The 22292-nt window shown below is 44.7% G+C and overlaps 2 protein-coding genes across 2 annotated transcripts in view; one reads left to right on the top strand and one right to left on the bottom strand.

Annotated features, from left to right (window-relative positions):
• Positions 1-22292, top strand: part of PIN4 (peptidylprolyl cis/trans isomerase, NIMA-interacting 4) — a 51594-nt gene that overhangs the window by 10873 nt on the left and 18429 nt on the right. The gene's annotated exons all lie outside the window — the stretch shown is intronic.
• On the bottom strand, positions 1750-21349 carry ERCC6L (ERCC excision repair 6 like, spindle assembly checkpoint helicase). Its single transcript, XM_032848807.1, has 2 exons — positions 21232-21349; positions 1750-6052 (listed from the first exon to the last, which is right to left on the bottom strand). The coding sequence occupies exons 1-2, from the start codon at positions 21297-21299 to the stop codon at positions 2413-2415; spliced, it is 3708 nt and encodes a 1235-aa protein (XP_032704698.1). The 5' UTR covers positions 21300-21349; the 3' UTR covers positions 1750-2412.

Genomic DNA, 22292 nt, shown 5'->3' with positions numbered 1-22292 from the left:
GTCACTGACAAAAAGAAGCCAGAGTGCTGGAAAGATAAAGTAGAAAAAGCAAACTAATTTGTGGCATGGAGAAAGAAAGCAGTTATAGCTAGCTTGTGAGGAAGTAGAGCAGGAATGGGTCTCTGACAGCAATCAAACCCTTGGGAAGTTAACTTTGAACTGGCAACTAAAGTTCTAAAACATGCATTCAATCCTGCTTTAAAACTGCGTCTTTTTCATTAAGTTCGATGCTTAATGAGCCAACTTCATTCAGGGTAAAATAATTGCAAATTAAATCCAAAAATGTGATCTTGCTTTTTACCTATGAGATTGGCAAAGTTCAAAACATTTAACATATTGTTGGCAAGGGCATGAGGGAATAGGTATTCGTGTTGTAGAAATGTACATCATAACCCCTATGGAGAACAGTTTGGCAATACCTATCAAAATTATAAATACACCCCTTGACCCAGAAACTCCATTGCTAAGAATTTATCCTGTAGGTATATTCATATGTATAAAAGGTACAAGGATATTCATCAAGTGTCCGTTGGAAATAAACTGAAGATCCATCAATAAATGATAAATGATATACCCATTCAATAAGATACACAGCTGTGTTAAAGATTAACAACTGTGACACAGAACAGGGTGTATAGTATACTATCATTTGGGTAAAAACGTATATATACATATGTGTACTTGGGCTTGTCCATACATAGTGGGTCCTTGGGAGTGGCAATCCAGAACTGGGGGGCTGGGGTAGGTAAGAGACTTTATCTTATACCCTTGATCAGGGCTCTTCATCTGTTTTGTGCCATGGAGCCCTTAGGCAGATTGCCCAAGTGTGTGGATCCCTTCTCAGAAAGTTGCTTTTGAATAAAGTAGGGGCACCTGAGGGGCTCAGTTGGTTAAGCGTCTGCCTTTGGCTCAGGTCATGATCTCAGTGTCCTGGGATCAAGCCCCACATCAGGCTTGCTGCTCAGCAGGAATCCTGCTTCTCTCTCTGCCTGCCACTCCTCCTGCTTGTGCTCTGTCAAATAAGTAAAATCTTTAAAAAAAAATAGTAAAATACGTAGGATTACAAAAGATACCAATTATACTGAAACAGTAATCTAAACACAGTTGACCCTTGAACACAGATTTGAACTGTGTGGGTCCACTTACACAGATTTTTTTTAAATATTTTACTTATTTATTTGAGAGGGAGAACTAGAGAGAGCATCAGAGGCAGAGGGAGAGGCAGATTCCCTGCTGGGCAGGGAGCCCGACATGGGGCTCGATCTCAGGACTCTGAGTTGGTGACCCGAGCCAAAGGCAGATGCTTAACCATCTGAGCCACCCAGGAGCCCCATTTTTTTCTTTGATAAACATAGTATAGTACTATAAATGTATTTTCCTTATGACTTCCTTAACTTTTTCTCTAGCTTACTTTATTGTAGGAACATAGTATATAATACAGATAACATGAAAAATACATTATTCAACTGTTTATGTTATCAGTAAGGCTTGAGGTCAACAGTAGGCTACTAGTAGTTAATTTTTGAGGCGTCAGAAGTTGTATGTAGGGGCAACTGGGTGGCTCAGTGGGTTAAGGCTCTGCCTTCAGCTCAGGTCATGATCCCAGGGTCCTGGGATCAAGCCCTACATCGGGCTCTCTGCTCCACGGGAGGTACTCCACAGATGCTAGTTCCCAGTCTCGAGTACGGGGTGTAGAGTGCTACACTGGGCTTGGGGTTTCTGAGAGGCAACCAAACTCCTTCTCACCCAAAGACACAATGCGCTGGCCTGAGACAGAGCACAGTTGGTGGTGAGTGAAGAATGTCGAAGTTGGCGGCAAAGTGACTCCAGAGTAGGGTGCCAGGGAGAACAGAGCCTAGCCCCAGGGACCCGAGCCCAGCCTTCTGCTGTACGGGCATGAAATAGCACGGTAATAAGCCAGTCTTAGATTTAGAATTCTAGTAAGCTCCTGCTTCAACTCAGGAACTTCTGTATGCATTTGCTCGTGCCATCTCAGCGAAAGAAAGTGAATGGAAAAGGAAATACTTGAGGAGAGTAACTTTACTGTTCTTATCTGGACAGAAGGGACCCCTTCCAAAATAAAATTAAGAATGGCCAGAATAACTTCACAAAAACTTTTCCAGATATAACGGAGTTGAGTGTATCGAGTGTGTCTAAAAGAAAAAGGTTAAGACTGTTCAAGGAAAGTGGTATTAACCTAGTGTTCAGAATTCCAGAATGTATGTATGGAGCGGGGGAGGTAGGAACGAGTACGGGGTAAAGGCTGGATGTACAGAACAGTTAAAAACAAAACCTTGCTTTTCAAGACCTCTCTCACCTCAAGCCTAAATGCTTCATGCTCCCCAAGACCCCAGTCACGGGAATGCATGCATTCACACTCAGCATTTCACTTTACCAACACACAGGTTAGTCTCAGGTTTTATTAAGTTGCTTATACAAACTTAAGGTCATGAGCATGACTTCCGGGTCGGCACTTTTTATGTCAAGCGCTTTCACTAAGCAGTTTAAGGCCTCCTGTATTTGCCCACACTCTTTCAGTTCTTTCCCACGGATTACAAGAGTCTCGTAGTCAGTCCCAGACTCCGCTGCCTCCTTCCGGGGAGAATCAAGCGACTGCCCACTGGACAAAGGCTTGGGGTCACCAGGAGGGCTAGTTAACCGGCTGGACTCGTTCTCTGAAGGCAGCGTTTCTCCAGGAGGCCCTTCTGTGCTCTCTGAGGTTTCGCCACTGCTCTCCTCTGCTCCTTCCTTGGAATCATCTGCTGCAGCCTCTGCTCCACTGCTGCTGTCGGGCTCTTCCTCCATATCCTCCACGTGATCTAAAACCACATTGACAAGAGACCTCCTAGAAGCCAGGGATCGCCTAGGGTGGATGGACTGACTTACACTATCAGGGATGTTTGGTGAGAAGAACCTTCCTGAGGGACTGATGTCACTTTTGGGAGTCGAAGCATCGAACTGTTTCATAGGTAAGAACAGAAAGGGAGAGGTGGTGAGTGCATCTGTGCTTGAAGTATCTTTAAAAGTCTCGTCTTCATCTTCCCCATCTGAAACGATCCTTCTGGCTTTCCTTCTGCCTCTCACGTTACCCACTACTTCTTCCGGCTCGTCATCGGTCTCCAAAAGATCCACACTGAGATGTGCTTTGTCCCACTCAGGCTCTGCCTGAGAATGTGCTGCAGAACCACACAAGCTCTTTTCATCCTCAGCGTGCTGCGAAGACTGCCTGGAAAGATTTTGTCTGCTGTCTGCAGAGTCTTCCAAAAAAAGATTGAAATCACATGCATACTGCGATGAGGAGGCTATATGTTCCTCTTCCAACTTGGCCACACTTGCTTGAGTGTCCTGCAGCGCACTGTGGGATGCTGACAAGTCGCCATCAGCTCTTCTAATTACAGATGTGTTAGGTTCTGTTTGACTTTCAAGGGTCATGGGACTCACGGGCCAGGGGTTGCAGTGTGGTAATGTCTCAGCAGCGTTTGGTTGCTCTGGATCTGGCCCCAGATCAGCTCCAACCGCTTTGCTCGGTAGAGAGTTAAAATCTCCCAGAGGGTTCTCTTGCAGCGTCCCCTGTGTTGGCCCCTCTCGCAATGCCTCCGTTTGTAGAACCATTCCCAACGAGTTGGTCCAGATTTCATCTACACTCCCATACCCCTCAGGTAAAGCAGCTACAGAACCAGCATCGGATGTCCTTTCGGGGGAGTGACTACCGTCTTGCGAGACGGTAACATTCATCTTTATACTGGAGATGTCTTGATTCTCACTCTCTTCAGGCAGATCATCAATGATGACACTCGCCATTTGGGAACTGATTTCTTCTTCCTGGGTATGATAAGTAGGTAGAAGTAGTGAATGCCGAGGCTGCGGTTTATTCAGTTCAGGGCATTTCTTCTTCATTTGAGAAGGGAAGAGGGGTTCTGTCAGCCAAGTCCCCTCATTTCCAGCTCTTTGTCTTCCCGCTAAGAGCTCTGTATTTTGAGACTCTAATTCCACAAGGAACTGAGCTTTCTGAACCCTTTGTTGAATATAGTGGGATTCTTCAATCACGTCGAGCTCTTCTTTAACAGACAGATCACGTGTGTACATCAAGTCATGGTCTGAGATTCCAGCTATCCCCAAAGAGTGCAGGTAGGCAATATGTTCATCCAGTATCTTATCAGATCTCCTCTGGGCAGCATGCAAAGATTGAAGCTGCAGCTGGGTTGCAGAGTGCTGAAAATCCTCAATGGTGAAGAGCTCTCTTAATTCTTGTTTCGTAAAATACCGGAAAGGGTTCTTCTTGTCGCCAGTAGTTTGCCTTATTAGTGAGTCCTTGAAAACCTGTCTTCTGTATATTTTTTCCTCTACAGTCCCACAAGTAATCAGCCTATAAACTACAACATTTTCCTTTTGGCCAATTCGGTAGACTCTGTCCACAGCTTGAGCGTCAGTTGCAGGATTCCAGCTCGGGTCAAAAATGACCACTCTGGTTGCTGCAGTCAGCGTTAAGCCAACACCACCTACCTGAGTGGTAAGCAGAAAAACAGAGTACTCTCTATTTTGCTGGAATAAGTTAATTCTTTTTTCTCGTTCCACAAGATGAGTAACTGTCCCATCGATTCTCAGTATCTTAAAGTGCCGATTCTTTAGGAGGTGTTCAATGATGTTCAGAATTTGTCTTGACTGGGAAAACACCAGAGTTTGATGCCCTTCATCTCGCAGTCGCTTCAGCAGCTCTATCAGAAATACCATTTTTCCAGATTCTTCCATCAGTGCATCATCAGTTATCTGATCAATGTGGCCCACATCTGAGGAATCTTCCCCTTCATTTTCACCTTGAACAGAGAATTGCACAGACCCTAAATTCAACAAATGACAAGCCCGTGCAGAGAGCAGCCTAGGATGATCACACAGCTTCTTTAAGACACCTAGCTCAGCCAGAGGTGAGCGTGTCTCCATTAATAGCTCCTTGATATGATCTAGAGACACAAATTTCCTGTATATTTCTTCTTGTAAAGGCACAAGACGTATCCAAATAATTAAGTCATTTTTCCTGGAAAGAGAAGGCATTTCACAAATGGCACCAACATCTGGATTCTCTGCACTAAGTCCGACCTCTGGGGTCCTTGACTTTTTCTTTTGTACCTCTTCTTTAGTCCTCCTGAGAAAATAGGGTTTTATGATTGCCATCAAGTTTTCAGATATTTTAAATCCTAAGGCTTTTTCCCCTGGGGTAGCATCCTTCTCTCGTGCTCTCGTAATAGGATTTTCATACTCCATCTTAAAAGTTTTTAATGTTCCTAGCAGGGACCCTTGACAAGCAAAATCAAACAGGGACCACAGTTCTTGTAAATTATTCTGGATTGGGGTTCCTGTGAGGAGGATGCGATTCCTGGCAGGGACAGCGCGAGCACATATCGCTGACTTAGTGGATGAGGTTTTTATTTTATGTGCTTCGTCAAGGATGACATAGTCCCACACAAACTCTTGGCCATTCAAGCTTGAAAGCTGCTGCCAATTATTGATTAACATTTGGTATGTGGTGATAATGACACCATTCCTTTGCTGAATCCGACTGAGGTTTCTGGTACGTTCATCCTTACTCGGACCGTGAAAGGTTTTGACTCTCATTCCTGGAGTCCACTTAACAAACTCTTTTATCCACGTGCTAATGAGATTGGTTGGCATGATGAGCAGCACGTGATTCACAAGTGTAGCATCAAACATACCAGAAAGGAAAGCAATGATTTGAACAGTCTTCCCTAATCCCATATCATCTGCTAAGATGCCTCCTTTTCTTCCATCCCTATATAGGCTATAGAGGAAAGCTACACCTTCCTTCTGGTGCTCAAATAGTTGGTTGTGCAGTTCTCGATAAAGCAGCAGGCCAGAGTTGCACACATCTGTGAATTCATCATCTCCATGTTCTGCCAACTCCTCCAAGGCTTCCTGTATTTTTTGGATTCTGCTCATCACCTTTTCATTGGGGAAAATGTCCTTTGCCAAATTGAAAAGTTTAAAAGCTTCTTCCAGATCCCCATTCTTAGTTGCTTCTTTGGCCTCTTTCACATATCTGTTAAAAAAAAAGATAAATAAAAGATATAGATAAAGATACAGATATAGGGAGAGAGAGATTAAGGAGGAAGGAAACAGATTGAACATTCAATCTAAGAACACTTTAGGGTCCATTTTGGAATCGGAACTGCAGTTGGGCTTTTAATATCCTCAATTCAGGATGGGAAAGATTAGCACAGAAGATGCCAATGAAAGCTGACATCACTTAAGACACACACCCACCAGACACCGCCAGCAACAACTTCAGGCACTGCTTGTGAGAAACGTATGTGCAAAGGTTATTGGTTCCATGGTATTTAAGAAAAAATGCCACCCATAATAAGTATGGAGTGATATTTTCTTGTAAAATCAAGCAGCCAACCCAAATCGTGGGAGCGTGGAAACGGGAAAGATAAATGGGCACTCATTTCTCAGTCCTTATTTCTCCGGAACTCTGTGATACATTTGACACTCATGATCACTCCCTCAAAATTCCCTCCTTCCGCTGGATTCCTCTAGATTCCTCCTGGTTTCCTCCCCCATCACTGGCCATTCCTTCTGTTTCCTTGGCTCCTATTCTTCCAATAGGCCTAGCCCTTCTCATCCTTTTACTTTCTCTTCTGGCTTTCCACCCCCACCTAATGTGCTCATGAAATCACTCTCCCCATTCCAGGGCTTGCCCACAAACTCTAGTCTAGACCCACATTCCAGCTGCCTTCCAGACGTCTCCACTTAAAAACATCTCAGAGGTACCTCAAGTTCAATTAATCCCAAATTAAACTCATTATTTCCCCTCTAAAAACATGTATCCCCACCATTTATGTGGTAGTAAATTGACACTACCATCGACTTAGATGTACAGGCTAGAAATCTGAAGATCATCCTTGACTCTAATTCACATGAGTCATCCTTAACCCCTCCCCTCTTTTAATCACCCCCTCCCACAGCCAAACAATCCCCAAACCCTACTAACTTTATCTCCCAAGTATAATCTGTGCCTCCATCTCCACTACTACTACTGTGGTTCAAGTCACCATCACCTCTGGCCTGGGTAATGGCAACTTCCTATTCACTGATCTCTGTACATCCACTCTTGGCCCCTCTAATGCATTCTCTATACAGCAGACAGTGATACTGTCTTAAAATGTAAAAGAAAAAAAATGTAAAAGAAATCATGTCACTCCTCTGCTGAAAATTCTCCAGTGGTTTATAGTGAACTGATGCTGAAAGGATACCAAAATAATTCACTGAGGAAAGAATAGTCTTTTTGACCAATTATCATGTGCAAAAGGATGAAACTGGTTCCCTACCTCACACCATACACAAAAATTAATTCAAAATGGATCAAAGATCTAAATATAAGAGCTAAAACTACAAGAACCATAGAAGAAAATATTGGCATAAATCTTTTCAACCTTGTATTTGGCAATGCTTTCTTAGATATGATGCCAAACACACAAGGAACCAAAAGAAAAATAAATTGGGCTTCACCAAATGAAAAACTTGTGTTTCAAAGGATACCATCAAGAAAGTGAAGACAAGGGACGCCTGGGTGGCTCAGTTGGTTGGACGACTGCTTTCAGCTCAGGTCATGATCTCGGAGTCCCGGGATCGAGTCCCGCATCAGGCTCCCAGCTCCACGGGGAGTCTGCTTCTCCCTCTGACCTTCTCCTCGCTCATGCTCTCTCTCACTGCCTCTCTTTCAAATAAATAAATAAAATCTTAAAAAAAAAAAAAAAAGAAAGTGAAGACAACCCAAAGATTGGGAGAAATATTTTTGAATCATGTATCTGATAAAGGATTTAGACCTAAAGCATATAAAGAAATCTTACAACTCAATAATTAAAAGACAATTAACACAAGGGCATCTGGGTGGCTCAGCTGGTTAAACAACTGACTCTTGATTTTTGGCTCAGGTCATGATCTCAGGGTGGTGAGATGGAGCCCTGTGGTGGGCTCAGCAGGGAGTCTGAGATTCTTTCTCCCTTGGCCCCTCCCCCACTCATGCACACATACTCTCTAAAATAAATAAATCTTTTTAAAAAGACAACACAATTTAAAAATGGGCAAAGGATCTGAATAGACATTTCTCCAAAGAAGATCTACAAATGGCTAATAAGCACAACATAATGCTCAACATCATTAGTCATCAGGGAAATGCAAACCAAAGCCACAATGAAATACCCACTTTATGCCCATGAGGATGACTAGAATAAAAAGGGAAGAAAATACCAAGTTAGTGACAATGTGGAAAAATTGGAACTCTCATGATGCGGTTGGTGGGAATGTAAAATGGTACAACTGCTTTGGAAATCAGTTTGTCAGTTCCTCAAAAAAATTATACATGGAGGAACACCTGGGTAGCTCAGTGGGCTAAGTGTCTGCCTTCAGCTCAGGTCATGATCCCAGGGTCCTGGGATTGAGTCCCACATTGGGCTCCTTACTCAGCAGGGACTTTGCTTGTCCTTCTCCCCATAACTCATGCTCATGTTCTCTCTCTCTCTCTCTCAAACACATAAATAAATAAATAAGAACTGAATAATTAAGTAAATGAATGGTGGATAGTGGAAGCCAGGGTTCTCACCTGTTAGAATGGAGAAGCAAGAGGAGACAGAATGATCCATGTGGTAATGGATCAGAGTTAGAGACATCAGTATAAACCCAGGTTTTAACACAGAAACAGATGGTTACACAAAGAATATTTACAGTGGTATATATATACAGAGATTAGTATACACATGTATTTCCTTGCTCTGTCAGGTGAGAGGGCCTAGAAGCAAGGAAACCCCAGTAGCAACAAGTGTGCCTAGCACCCAGATCTTGTTTTTTTTTTCTTAAGGTTTTATTTATTTATTTGACAGAGAGAGACACAGTGAGAGGGGTAACACAAGCAGGGGGAGGGGGAAAAGGAGAAGCAGGCCTCCCGCCAAGCAGAGAGCCCGATTCGGGGCTTGATCCCAGGACCCTGGGATCATAACCTCAGCTGAAGGCAGACACTTAATGATTGAGCCACCCGGGGCACCCCCAGATCTTGGTTTCTAATACCATTCTCCAATAAAAGGAACGTGGGCTCCTTGGGAAAAGGACCTGGGCTGATTGTAGGACTGTGGCAGGAAATATGTCAGAAGAGCCTGGGGCATCTTGTAGTGTCAGAAAGTGAGGAAGTGCTCAAACAACCCCCAACAATGATGTGAGTCTGGCAGAGACACAGGAGCCAAATGAAAGCACTCCCAGTGGTCAGAGCTGGAATAACCTGAGCAACAAAATAAAGTAGTATTGGATTAGAACCCAAAATATAAAATAAATGAATCCACACTGTTAAAAATGAGTGAACAAAAAAGAGACAAATCTCTGCCCTTAGGGAGATGGAGCATGACTCCTATTCCTTAAATGTGTCCTGCATACTAACATCCTCCCAAAAAGCACAGAGTAGGGGTACCTGGGGGGCTCAGCCGGTGAAGTGTCTGCCTTTGGCACAGGTCATGATCCCGGGGTCGTGGGATCAAATCCCGCATCGGGCTCTCTGCTCAGCGGGGAGCCTGCTTCTCCCTCTCCCTGCCCCTCCCCCTGCTTGTGCTATCTCTAACAAATAAATTAAAAAAATCTTTAAAAACAAAAAAGATAGTGTGGAAAGTTATGGTGGGGCAGAGAGAGGGGGAAAGGGCACAACAAGTAACTTTAAAGAGGAGAAACCCGGCAAACAGTAACTCAGCCCAGTGATGACAGTCAACATCAACAATCATCTATCCCATTAACAGTATGTGCCCCCGATAACAATTTGATGAGAAGGGCACATTATCTCTGTAGTCTTTGCCCACAAAACCAAAAACCCCAGTCTAATCATGACAAACAATGACAAATCCCAATTGACAGAACATTCTAGAAATACCTAACCAACAGTCCTCAAAACTGTCAAGGTCATCAAAAACAAAGAAAGTCCAAGAATCTGTCACAGACAAGAAGAACCTAAGGAGACAGATGACTGAACGTAAAGTGGTGTCTTAGATAGGATACTGGAACGGAAAAAGGACTTACATGAAACTACGGAAGTCTAAAATGATGGGTTTAGTTAATAATAATGTATTGGTATTGGTTCAATGACTGTAATTACTGTACCATACTAATGCGAGATGTTAACAAGAGGGGAAACTAGGTGTGGGCTACGTGAGAACCCTCTGCACTCTATCTGGAATATTTCTGCAAATCTAAAACTACTCTAAAATTACCTTTACTGGGGTGCCTGGGTGACTCAGGGGGTTAAAGCCTCTGCCTTCGGCTCAGGTCATGATCCCAGGGTCCTGGGATCGAGCCCCGCATTGGGCTCTCGGCTCGGCAGGGAGCCTGCTTCCCTTCCTCTCTCTCTGCCTGCCTCTCTGCCTGCTTGTGATCTCTCCCTCTCTCTCAAATAAATAAATAAAATCTTAAAAAAAAAGAAATTAAAAAAAAATTTAAAAATTACCTTTACTTGGGGCAACCTGGGTGGCTCCATCAGTTAAATGTCTGCCTTCGGCTCAGGGCATGATCCCAGGGTCCTGGGATCGAGCCCCGCATCAGGCTCCCTGCTCAGAGGGGAGCCTGCTTCTCCCTCTGCCTGGCACTTCCCCTGCTTGTGCTCTCTCTGACAAATAAATGAATAAATAAATAAATAAAATTACCTTTACTTAAGCCCCCCCCCCAACCAATCTATCTGTTTGTGTTATCTGCCTGAACTTGAGAGTAGGGATAGGGATCAGGTTTTAGAGCACTCAGTGAAAGCCAAGTGAATGAAAGAGGAAGAGGAGGAAAAGAGGAAGAAAAGAGCTTGCTGGCTGCTAAGACTCTGCTATTCCTTCTGTGGCAGGTCAGCTGCCCACCTCCCCAACTCTGCTGGGCTACAGTAATAAGTTACATTCCCTGTTACTCTGCTCTTGAACCTGAGGGCATAGCGGTAACCACTGGACTCCTCTATCTTGGTGCCAGGCCCTGAACTTGTTCTCTGCTCTCCCTTTCCTCCCGGCCCTTCCCACCTGCCGGGTGCCTTCACCTGGCCAACCGGTCTTCTGGCTTGTCTGTGGTTCAGAGCTTGAAGGAGAAAATGTGTCATTTTTTATTACTATTAGATCGTTTCCAAATCCCTCAACTGGTAACCTACGCAGTATCCTGAACCCTTGTGTAGCCTGGGCCTCTAACCCCAGCCAGGCCTCCTCCCCAGAAAGTCAAGCACTGCCCGTGAACCCCAGTAGCAACAAGTGTGCCTAGCACCCAGATCTTGCCTGACTCCCCAAAATCATATACCAACCTTTTAAATGGCAACTGTCTCCCTAGACTTCTTACCACCAGCCTAAGACTCCTATTGCGGGGCTCTACCCATCCTCTGGCATTCCCACATTTGTCAACCTTCTGCCTGAAACACAGAAGGCGCCTGTTACCGCCACTTTCTGATTGCGCCCAACCCGTCAGCCAAGCTGCTTCACCGTCCCTGTTCCACCTGAGTTCGTAGGTCTAATACAACATCTCAGCTCTTCCCCTCTACCCTGTCTGCTCCAGCAATGAAGTCAGACCCAGGACAGTATTCTTACCCTGTAATGGAACTGGTGGAGGGATGAAATCTGCCTATTACAGCACCACCCTGGATATCTGGTTATTTACAAGACGACAGTGTTTTCTGTAATACAGTTTGATTTAGCCGCTCAGCCTCTGATCACTTCCATTTTCCAGGGCTTGAAAGGAAGAATGTCATTTTTTACTGCTGATGCAATCATGTGTCCATCTCTAACACACAGGATGCCTAATGATCTGGAGTACTTACCAATTCATGGGATCAAATTTCTTTTTCTCCCAGAATCACTCCCCTGTTTTTCTTGGGCACGGCTGCAGAGAAGCCAGGCCTGCTTGGGAGCCAAGGGGACAAGGGAAGAGTAACCAGTTCAGGAGAAAGAAACTCCTCTCAAGCAGAACAAGGAGAAAAACAGTGCCAGAGTACGGAAGAAGGCCGGCTTTCATTTTCACTTACCAGTTTCATAACTACTTAAAGGTCACTTAACACATGAGGCTCTGATATGTTGAAGAACTACTGACATGCAAAACTGTCAACCCAACTGTCATTTCATAGCAAGGGACAATAAAACAAAAATCTTTCTATTTTCATGAGTGTACCTGAAATTACATCCCTAGAACATGATTCCCTCTAAGGATCATGTTAAAGGATATACAGAAAGATTATATAGAGACAAACACCAGGTTCTGGAGGGTCCTTCGGAACATTCCCTATGATATGATTCTGGAATATGATGGGATATGGAACCGAATGCAAAGACCCAAACCCAGTAAAACTTTGCTTCACATGCAAAGCAACTGAAGTTGTTCTTTTTCTTAAGACTTTATTTATTTATTTAATAGACAGACAGAAAGAGAAAGTAAGAGAGTGAACAAAAGCAGGGGGAGTGGGAGAGGGAGAAGCAGGCTACCTACTGAGCAGGTAGCTTGATGTGGGGTTCGATCCCAGGACCCTGGGATCATGACCTGAGCCAAAGGCAGACTCTTAACGACTGAGCCACCCAGGCACCTCTGAAGTTGCTCTTTGTTTTCTAACCTATCTAACTTGGATTTTTATGGGATTTCTCCTGATTTTTAAATGGTAACCAATGCATAAGTTTTGTGGTTTTTTTAAGATTTTATTTATTTATTTGACAGAGATCACAAGTAGGCAGAAAGCAGGCAGAGAGAGAGGGGGAAGCAGGCTCCCCTTTGAGCAGAGAGCCTGATGTGGGGCTCAATCCCAGGACCCTGGGATCAGGACCTGAGCCAAAGGCAGAGGTTTAACCCACTGAGCCACCTAGGAGCCCCACCGATGCATAAGTTTTAAAAACACTGGGCACAGGGTGCCTGGGTGGCTCAGTCAGTTAAGTGTCTGCCTTTGGCCCAGGTCATGATCCTGGGTCCTGGGGTCAAGTCCCACCTTGGGCTCCCTGATCAGGGAGTCTGCTTCTTCCTCAGCTTCTGCCCCTCACCCACCACTTGTGCTCTCTCTCTCAAATAAATAAATAAAATATTAAAAAGAAAAAACACTGGGCAAAACAAATAAAACTTATCTCTGAACATGGCTCATGGGCTGCCACTTTGTGACCTCTGGCTTATTTCAGCTAGAAGTGCCATTGGCTTTGGCTGGTTCTCTCCAAATGCTTCCTCCTAAAAAATAGTAGGCCTATGGCTCTTTGGATAAGGGCCTACACAAGATTTGGTTTGGAGCTTAACATTGTCCTTCTAAGGCACCTGGGTAGCTCAATTTGTTGAGCGTCTGCCTTTGGTTCAGGTCATGATCCCGGGGCCCTGGGGTCAAGTCCCTCATTGGGCTCCTTGCTTGGCGGGGAGTCTGCTTCTCCCTCTGCCCTTCCCCCTGCTCGTGCTCTCTCTCTCCCGCAAAATACAGATAAATAAAGTCTTAAAACAAGCAAATGAAAACAAGATTGTCCATCTACATATTCTCTTTCACCTAAAAGACCAATCACTTAAAGAGAGTTTTTTATAGCTAAAGTAAAACCTTTTATATAGAAGTTTTTACTACAGAAAAAGGTTTTCTATAGTATTCATTATCTGTGTCTCTAGCTTTGGATTCCACAGATGAGAACTATCTGGACCAAACCACATGGTCCCAAAGAGATCCAAGATTCTCTGTGCTCTTTCAGGTCCTTTATATCCTGCCATACAGAGACTGCAAACAGGCAGGGAGAGCAAGACTGATTTCAAAGTGCGTAAAGCAAGCAGGGATCTAGTCCCGCTCTTCTGTTACTCAAGCCTGAAAATTCTGGTTGAACAGGGCAAATATGCTTCTGCCAGAATACACAGGAAAACAGCATCCTCTTATATGTTAACATGCCCTCAGAAAGCAGCTGAACTAGCTGGCTAATTACTCCGGAAAAAAACAGCTAATTAATAATTATGTCAAAACCAAAATTATCTTTTTTTTCTGGTCCAGCAGATGTGCTTTGGCACCCAGATGGATCATACCAGCCAATGGTCCTCAGCAGGAAATGGCTTCGTCATTTGGGAGAGCATTTGGAGGCTCACATCCTGACCGGCCCTTTCAGATAGTCTAACTAAAAATGAAAAATTCTCCAGAACAATAGTATGTTCTTTTCGAGTAGGGACAGACCTTCAGTACCTCTAGTCCCCAGACCACCAGCCTAAGGTTATCTGGTTAACCGCTGCATTGTGGTGCAAAACTCTGGGGCTTCAAGCAAGCACTTATTCCAGAATTTGAACAAACCTGGGCTTGTTTGGAAAGAAGTCCTGAACCCTCAAGTCTGCCTCCAATTCACCTTCAGGCCACCTCGGTGGGAAAGCAGACAAGACCTTCCATTAAGATGAAAACAAAAATCTAAAAACCATTACCTAGGTGATGGTTGCAATAATAATTCATTATATTGAATTTTTGTTTTATACATTTTCCTATATATATCTGATATTTCAGAACGAGAGTTGCAGAATGTTACTTGCCAAAATACAACTGAATTTGAATATTGATCTCATATCTTGCAAATTTGCTGAACTCTCTTATTAGCTCTTATTTTTCTTTTTGTGGATCCATTAGGGCTTTCTACATAAAAGATCATATCATCTGCGAATATAGATAATTTTATTTCTTTCTTTCCAATCTGGATGCCTTTTATTCCTTTTTCTGGCCTGTTTGCCCTGGATACAACATCTATTATAATGTTGAATTATAATGTTGAATAGAAGTGGCGAGAGCAGACATCCTGTCTTGTTCCTGATATAAGGATGGAAAGCTTTCGGTCTTTTACCATTGCTAGCTTCGAGTTTCTGGAGACACCTTTGATCAGACTGAGGAAGTTATTTTTGTATTCCTAGTTTGTTGAGTTTTTATTAAAGGGTGTTATATGTTTTTTTTTAAGATTTTATTTATTGATTTGAGAGACATGGGGGTGGGTGGTGGGGGAGAGTGAGTTCGTATATGAGCAGAGGGAGATAGAGAAGGAGACTTCCTGCTGAGCAGAGAGCCCCACATGGGGCTCGATCCCGGGGTCCCGGAATCATGACCTGAGCTGAAGACAGACATTTAACCAGCGGAGCCACCCAGGGTACCCCCCAAATATAGCACCCTGCCAGGTGCTATATTTTCTCAAATGCTTTTTCAGCACCCATTGAGAAGAACATATGGCTTTGTCCTTTAGTTCTGGACAAGTTTGCTCCACCTACTATGAAGCAAAGAGTCAGGTAAACAGTTGGATACAGTTCAGAAGAGGTCAGGACTACAGAAAAAAATGTGAAAATTCTCAGCATAAAGATGGGATTTAAAGCCAAGAACTTATATAAGATCACCAAAGGAAGGAATATAATTACAAAACAACAAAACGTGGTACTCCAAACAACACTGCAGCAATAAAAACATTTACAGAAGAATTACGGCTCATGAATACAAAAGCAATGATTAAGTTAGAAAATCACTTTGTGGCTCAGCTGGTTAAACGACTGCCTGGGTGGCTCAGCTGGTTAAACGACTGCCTTCGGCTCAGGTCATGATCCCCGAGTCCCGGGATCGAGTCCTGCCTAGGGCTCCCAGCTCCACAGGGAGTCTGCTTCTCCCTCTGACCTTCTCCCCTCTCATGCTCTCTCTCTCTCTCAAATAAATAAAGAAAATCACCACTTTGTAATTTCTAATGAAATAATTGATTTGGGCAATGATTATCAGTGGATGAAAAGTTAATGGGGAACGGAGTGACCACAGGATGCCAAAGTATCCCCAACATAGCATTTATTCATCATAAGGGGGGAATGCAGCTTTGCAAAGGACCAATCAGCCTGTGACCACCTGAACCCACCGACCTATCTTAATGTTACTAAAAGTAGGAATCTCCGACATCATATGCTTCCTCCCGATACGGTGCAATAAGAAGTACACAGCCTCACCTTTGAAATATTCATGCCAAAAATACTGACCCTTTTTTTCCCCTCCAGAACTGCTTTTAAACATTTGTAGTAAGGTAGAATTGACAATGCAACATTCTATTAGTTTCAGGTGCAAAACCTAACGATTCAGTATTTGGATATATTGTGAAATCATCACCACAATAAGTCTTGTTAATGTCCGTCACATAGATAATTATAGAATTTGTCTTCTTGGGAGAACTTTTAAGATTTACTCCTTAGCAACTTTAAACTATGCAATACAGTGTTATTAACTACAGTTATATGATTAACTATATAACCCTGCGATATATTACATATCCATTACTTATTAATTTTATAACTGGATGTCTGTACCTTTTCACTCCCTTCCCCCATTTTGCCCACCCTCTGGACCTCCATCTCTGTCAATCACCAATCTGTTCTCTGTATCTATGAACTTGTGTTTTTTTTTGTAAGATTCCACATACAAGTGAGATCATATGGTATTCGTCTTTCTGTCTGACTTACTTTACTTAGCATAATGCCCTCAAGGTCCATCTGTGTAGTCACAAATGGCACAATTTTCTTTTTTTAGTGCTGAATAATATTCGTGTGTGTGTGTGTGTGTGTGTGTGTGTAGAGCACATTTCTTTATCCATTCCATCCAGCCTTTAAAATTTAAATTACAGGAGACAGGGGCGCCTGGGTGGCTCAATGGGTTAAGCCTCTGCCTTCAGCTCAGGTCATGATCTCGGGGTCCTGGGATCGAGCCCCACGTCAGGCTCTCTGCTCGGCGGGGAGCCTGCTTCCCACCCCCCCACCTGCCTGCCTGCCTACTTGTGATCTCTGTCTGTCAAATAAATAAAATCTTTACAAAATAAATAAATAAATAAATAAATAATAAATTACAGGAGGCAGGAGAACAAGCTAATGACATTACAAGGTATTCATAAGACTAATCCAAATCATTGGCATAGAAATAAAAAAAGTCAGTGGGATGCCTGGGTGGTTCTGTCGGCTAAGCGTCTGCCTTTGGCTCAGGTCATGATCCCAGGGTCCTGGGACGGAGCCTCACATCGGGCTCCTTGCTCAGTGGGAAGCCTGCTTCTCCCTCTGCCTGCCGCAACCCCTACTTGTGCTCATGCTCACCTGCTCGCTCCCTCTCTCACAAATAAATAAATTTTAAAAAGAGAGAATTTGAAGGATGGAGTGCTGTGATGTCTGAGAATTTATTTTTTTAAATATTTTATTTATTTATTTGACAGCAAGAGAGCACAAGCACCCAGGCACCCCCAGAATTTACTTTAAAGTACATTAGACCAAAAAAGTGAGGCTGTGAGGAGGAATCAGCAAAATCTGATTTTGCAGCAACCTGTAAGGTAAGAAGAAAATCATAAGAATCAGAGGTCCTGGAAGCCAAAGGAATCAAGCGTTTCATGGAGAAGTGAGCAACACTGTCAAATACTGCTAGTAAGTCAAGGAAGATGAGGATTACGCAGTGACCATTCGATTTATGAACTCATTAGTGACCTTGACAAAATCAGTCTGAGTAGAGTGAGAGAAGAAAGTGGGTGACAGAGAATTGAGAAAGAGAGCAGCGGATGGGTGACGGCAAGAGAGTATGGCCAACAGAGTACAAACAAATGGGTGACAGAGAGAGTGACAAAGGCAGTGAGTGAGAGACAAAAGGTGGGCAACATAAGACAGAGGGCAGGTGACAGAGATAAACAGAAGGCACATGACTCTACCAGTCATATTTTACTGCCTCTCAGTTCCAAATTCATCCCTCAATACCTGTTCTGGGATAACGGACAGAACTCCTTTAAGCGGCTCCCCTGTACAGTGAACACGATGTTCATCTTTCTCAGTAGAGGGCGCCTGAGGGACGCTGCAGGAGGAAGGGACTGTCCTCCAGCAGCCAGCTGCAGCAGTACAGTGGGCCATGGGGTAGCCCGCGAGCGCAGGCCCAGAATACACGGTCCCTCCGTGACCCTGACACCTCCACCTGGCCTGGCGATAACCTTCTTGCAGCCCTCTCACACGGACACCAGCTCCCCCAGCAGCCTGCCTGTGCCTCACGCCCCCACCTCTCCTGCCCATACATACCAAGACTTGCTGATGGCCCACTCACCACCTGCATTCCAGAAGGTTGCTTCCTGCAGGGCAGGGGAACGCAGACTAACTCTGGCCTGGGCCAGCCGGAGCATTGCTCTATAGTACAGTGGGCTGAACGACACCTTCTCCCATGAGGTCTGAACCTCAGCCTTGGGGTGGGGAGCCCCTTCCAAGTTTGTCCTGCCTTGGGCATGCTCCCTTAGCCCAAGGACACCATAGAGAGTTTCCTTATTTCTTCCAGTCACTCATTTATTCGTTTAAGATTCTATATATTGAAATGCCTGTTTTAATATGCTGTCTGGTTTCTACCTCCTGACTGGACCCAGAACTGAAAGCAAAAGAGGGCATGTGAGAATGAAAAGAGTGGGTGACAGAAAGAAAGTAGATGACAGGGATAAGGGGGGGTAACAGAATGGGTAAGAGACAGAGGTAGAGAGTGGGTGATAGAGATCATGGGTGACAGAGAAAGGGGGAAGGGACAACAGTGGGGAGGATGACAGAAACAGAAAGAGGGTGGGATGGCAGAGAGAGTAAATGGATGAGACAAAATGGACAACAGTATGGGCAGGTAGATAATAATGTCAATAGAAGGGTGACAGGAGAGAGAAGGGGGCAACAGATGTGGTGGGTGACAGAGAGACAATGGGAGAGAGGGAGACAGAAAATACGAGTGTCAGAGAGGGAGACTGAGTGACAAAGGTGGGTGACACAGAAGGAAAGGTAATGGGTAACAGAAAGAGACAGTACAGAAGTGGGGAGAGGGGGACGCAGGGTAAGACAGGAGGTGGCAGGTGGGCATCACCAAGGGAGAGGATGACTGACACTGAGAGTATGTGACAGAGTCACTGTGTATGGCAGAAGATGAAGGTGTGTCAAAGAGGACACATGTATGCAGAGAGTGTGTGAGAGCAAGTTTCAAAGTTTTCTTTCATCTCTTAGGCAGGAGGGCCAGAGAGCTGAGGACAGAGGGACAGCAAAGGGAGATGAGAGAGGGAGGAGGACAGGCAGAGAGACTGTGAGAGGAGTGTGCCAAGGACAATGAGGGGTAAAGAAGGTAGAGAAGGTGATGCTTTGTGCAAGGGGCTCTCAGCATCAGGCAGATTTGGAAGAGACTGAGAAAAAATAGGAGAAATAAAAGAGAGATTGTGAGGTGATGGGTCATGAAAGATAGGGAGGCTATGAGGGCAAAGTGGGTCTGTGAAAGCAGAAGATGATGACTGTGGGGCACCCAGTGGCTCAGTCAGGAAAGAGCACATGAGAGCAAGTAAGAGACAGGTGCCCATGTGGGAGGTGGTGTGGGGAAATTAGTGCACTGACTTGCTGGGGGCTGGGAGAAAGGAAGGAAGGGAGCTGAAGGGCTTGATCCTTACTATTTCCCCCTTTTCCAAATTGAGTCTCAGAATAGTTAATTGATTCATTTGAGGTTTCCCAGCTAGCAAGTGGCAGAGCCATCATCTGAATCCCAAATGGCCTAGCTCTAAAGCTAGTACTCTACCACACCACACCACACCGCCTCACTGTTTTCCCCAAATCTTCTTTAAAGAAGTCATGTAACACAGTCCAAAGATATGATTTGACTCCTCTGTAAGGAAACCTTTTAGCTTTTAACAGCCTTAAAGCATACTTTTATTGAAAGGGAGACAGAACTATTTCACTGTCCCAGTGTGTTTCTTTGTACAACATTAAAATTGGAAGCTTCTGTGCATCAAAGGACACTACCCACAGAGTGAAAAGGCAACCTAAAAATGGGAGAAAATATCTGTAAACCATTTATCTGATAAGGAGTTAATATCCAGAATATATAAAGAAAAAACAACCCACCTGACTAAAAAATGGGCAAAGGACTTGAATGGACATTTCTGCAAAGACATACAAATGGCCAATAAGTGCATGAAAAGATGCTCAACATCACTAATCCTTAGAGAAATGCAAACAGAAAAATCCCAATGAGCTACCACTTCATTATCATTCGAATGGCTAGAAACAACCACAACAAAACCAGAAGAGAACAAGTGTAGACACTGGAACACTTGTACACTGTTGGAGGGAATGTAAAAGGTGCAGCCGCAATAAAAGGCCCTAGAAAAGTTAAAAATAGAATTACCACTGATCCAGCAATCCCACTTCTGGCTAGATAGCCAAAAGAAGTGGAAGCAGGATCTCTAAGAGATATTTGCACCCCATGTTCAAAGCAGCTGTTCACAACAGTCAAGAGATGAAAGCAACACAAGTGTCCAGCATGCATAAATGGATAAAGAAAACGTGACATGTTCATACAATGGAATATTATTCAGTCCTGAAAAGGAAGGAAATTCTGTCACAGACACAGTATGGATGAACCTTGGTGAAATTATGCTATGTGAAATAAACCAGTCCCCAAAAGACAAATATGGTAGGATTCCACTTGTGGGCGTTCCCTAGAGTCAAATTCAAGGGGACAGAAAGTAGAACGATGTTTACCAGGCCCCAGGGAGCAGGGAGTTAGAAGTTAACAGGCGGTTTTAGTTTTGCCAGATGAAGAGTTCTGGAGATGGATGGGTGGTGCTTTAACAACAGTACTAATATATCTAATACCACTGAACTGTATGCTTAAGAACGGTGACGACGGTAAATTTGACGTTGTGTCTGCTTTATCACAACTTAAAAAAAAAGGTTTAAATCTCATTCGCACATCACCCCACCCCCCACCCTTAGCCATACAGTGAACGTTCACTCATTCTTCAACACCAACGTCTCCTCCTCTTGTGGAGCCGTAGTTGGCCATTTCCTCCTTTACCCTTACTATGCCTTGCCCATTATACCTCTTGCAGCACTTATCAAACATTATAGCGATTGTTGGTTTACTTATCCCTTTCCACTACCAAATGATAAGCAATTTGGGGGGGCAGGGTCAATGTTCTACTGATCTCTGTAACCCCCAGGCCTGGTGTTTGGTACTGTAAAGAGTCGAGAAAGGCTTGATGGGTGGAAGTTCTGGCTTTTAAGAGTGCTATTTGGTTAAAAAAAAAAGGGGGGGGGAGGCATAGGGAGGCTACCCAGGCTTTCGATTTAGAAATCTGAGCAGATTCCCACGCCCTACTCGGAGAATGCGAGGGCGCGTCTCACCAGGCTCCAGGCCGCTGGGAGGGTCCGAGGGCTTCCCACCCCCACTCCCGGCCGGGGCCTGCGAGCTAGACCCGCCCAGCGGCGCAGACATACCTCTGGTAAAGGGCGGCTTGCTCTGGAGTTAAGGCCGCGGCTTCCACAAACCGTCCAGATGCCTCCATGACCCCCGGCTTGAGTTCCAGGTAAATCAGCAGGCGATTGAATTTCGCTCGCTCCCGCCTTACGCATGCGCCATGCGCCTGGAGGAGAGGCGGGACCAACTGTCGGCCTCCGAGCTGGCCAATCCGCAGCGCAGCGCTCCGCGCCAAAGCCTGAGCCCGCCCACGAAGGTCGCGCGCCTGCGCCTACGCGCCCCGGAGCTCAGAGGCGGTCGCGGCCCCAGCAGAGCGGTTTGGAGTTGCGTCCTCACGTCTCTCGCGTTTTTAGTCCAATACAAACCGTGCTTCTGCACATTCGTGCGTGTGCTGTCCTCGTGAGGGAAAATGCCTGATATGATCTCAGTCATTTTAGTGGCCCCCAGAGACCTTCTCCATAGCCTGCTCCCCCAAATATCCTTCATTCCATGCTCTCCATTGCCTGGCGGGGCGCACGCTTTAAAGTCAAACACCCTGGGAGCCATGGTCTCTGTGACTTAAACTCACACTGAAGGTCTTCAAGAGCCAAGCCAAAGCTCTCATTTAAGAAATTAGTAGTGCAAGGGGCGCCTGGGTGGTAGAGTGGGTTAAAGCCTCTGCCGTTGGCTAAGGTCATGATCCCAGGGTCCTGGGATCAAGCATCGGGCTTTCTGCTTGGCGGGGAGCCTGCTTCCTCCTCTCTCTGCCTGCCTCTCTGCCTACTTCTGCCTACTTGTGATTTATCTCTCTGTCAAATAAATAAATAAATAAATAAATCGTTTAAAAAAAGAAAGAAATTAGTAGTGCTGTAACTTACACATGGTCACCATTTCTTTAGAAGCTCCAACGAGGATGCAGTCATTTTGAAACACAGAGCTCAGAGCTTGGGGCAGGAAACCCTATAACTGAGTTTAAGTGGCGTCCTTGGGGGATCCTAAATAGCAGGTTGTGGGCCCACAAATATCGCCCTTCTTATACTGATAAAAATATGGACATTGTGATTCTTCAGAACATTAACAATCAGTGTTTGAAAACTCACCT

This window comes from Lontra canadensis, unplaced genomic scaffold (genome assembly GCF_010015895.1).
Source record: "Lontra canadensis isolate GAN:19392208 unplaced genomic scaffold, GSC_riverotter_1.0 scaffold210, whole genome shotgun sequence".
NCBI classification, from domain to species: domain Eukaryota; kingdom Metazoa; phylum Chordata; class Mammalia; order Carnivora; family Mustelidae; genus Lontra; species Lontra canadensis.
The sequence above is the reverse complement of the archived record's forward strand: the minus strand, read 5'-3'. Positions and strand labels throughout refer to the sequence as shown.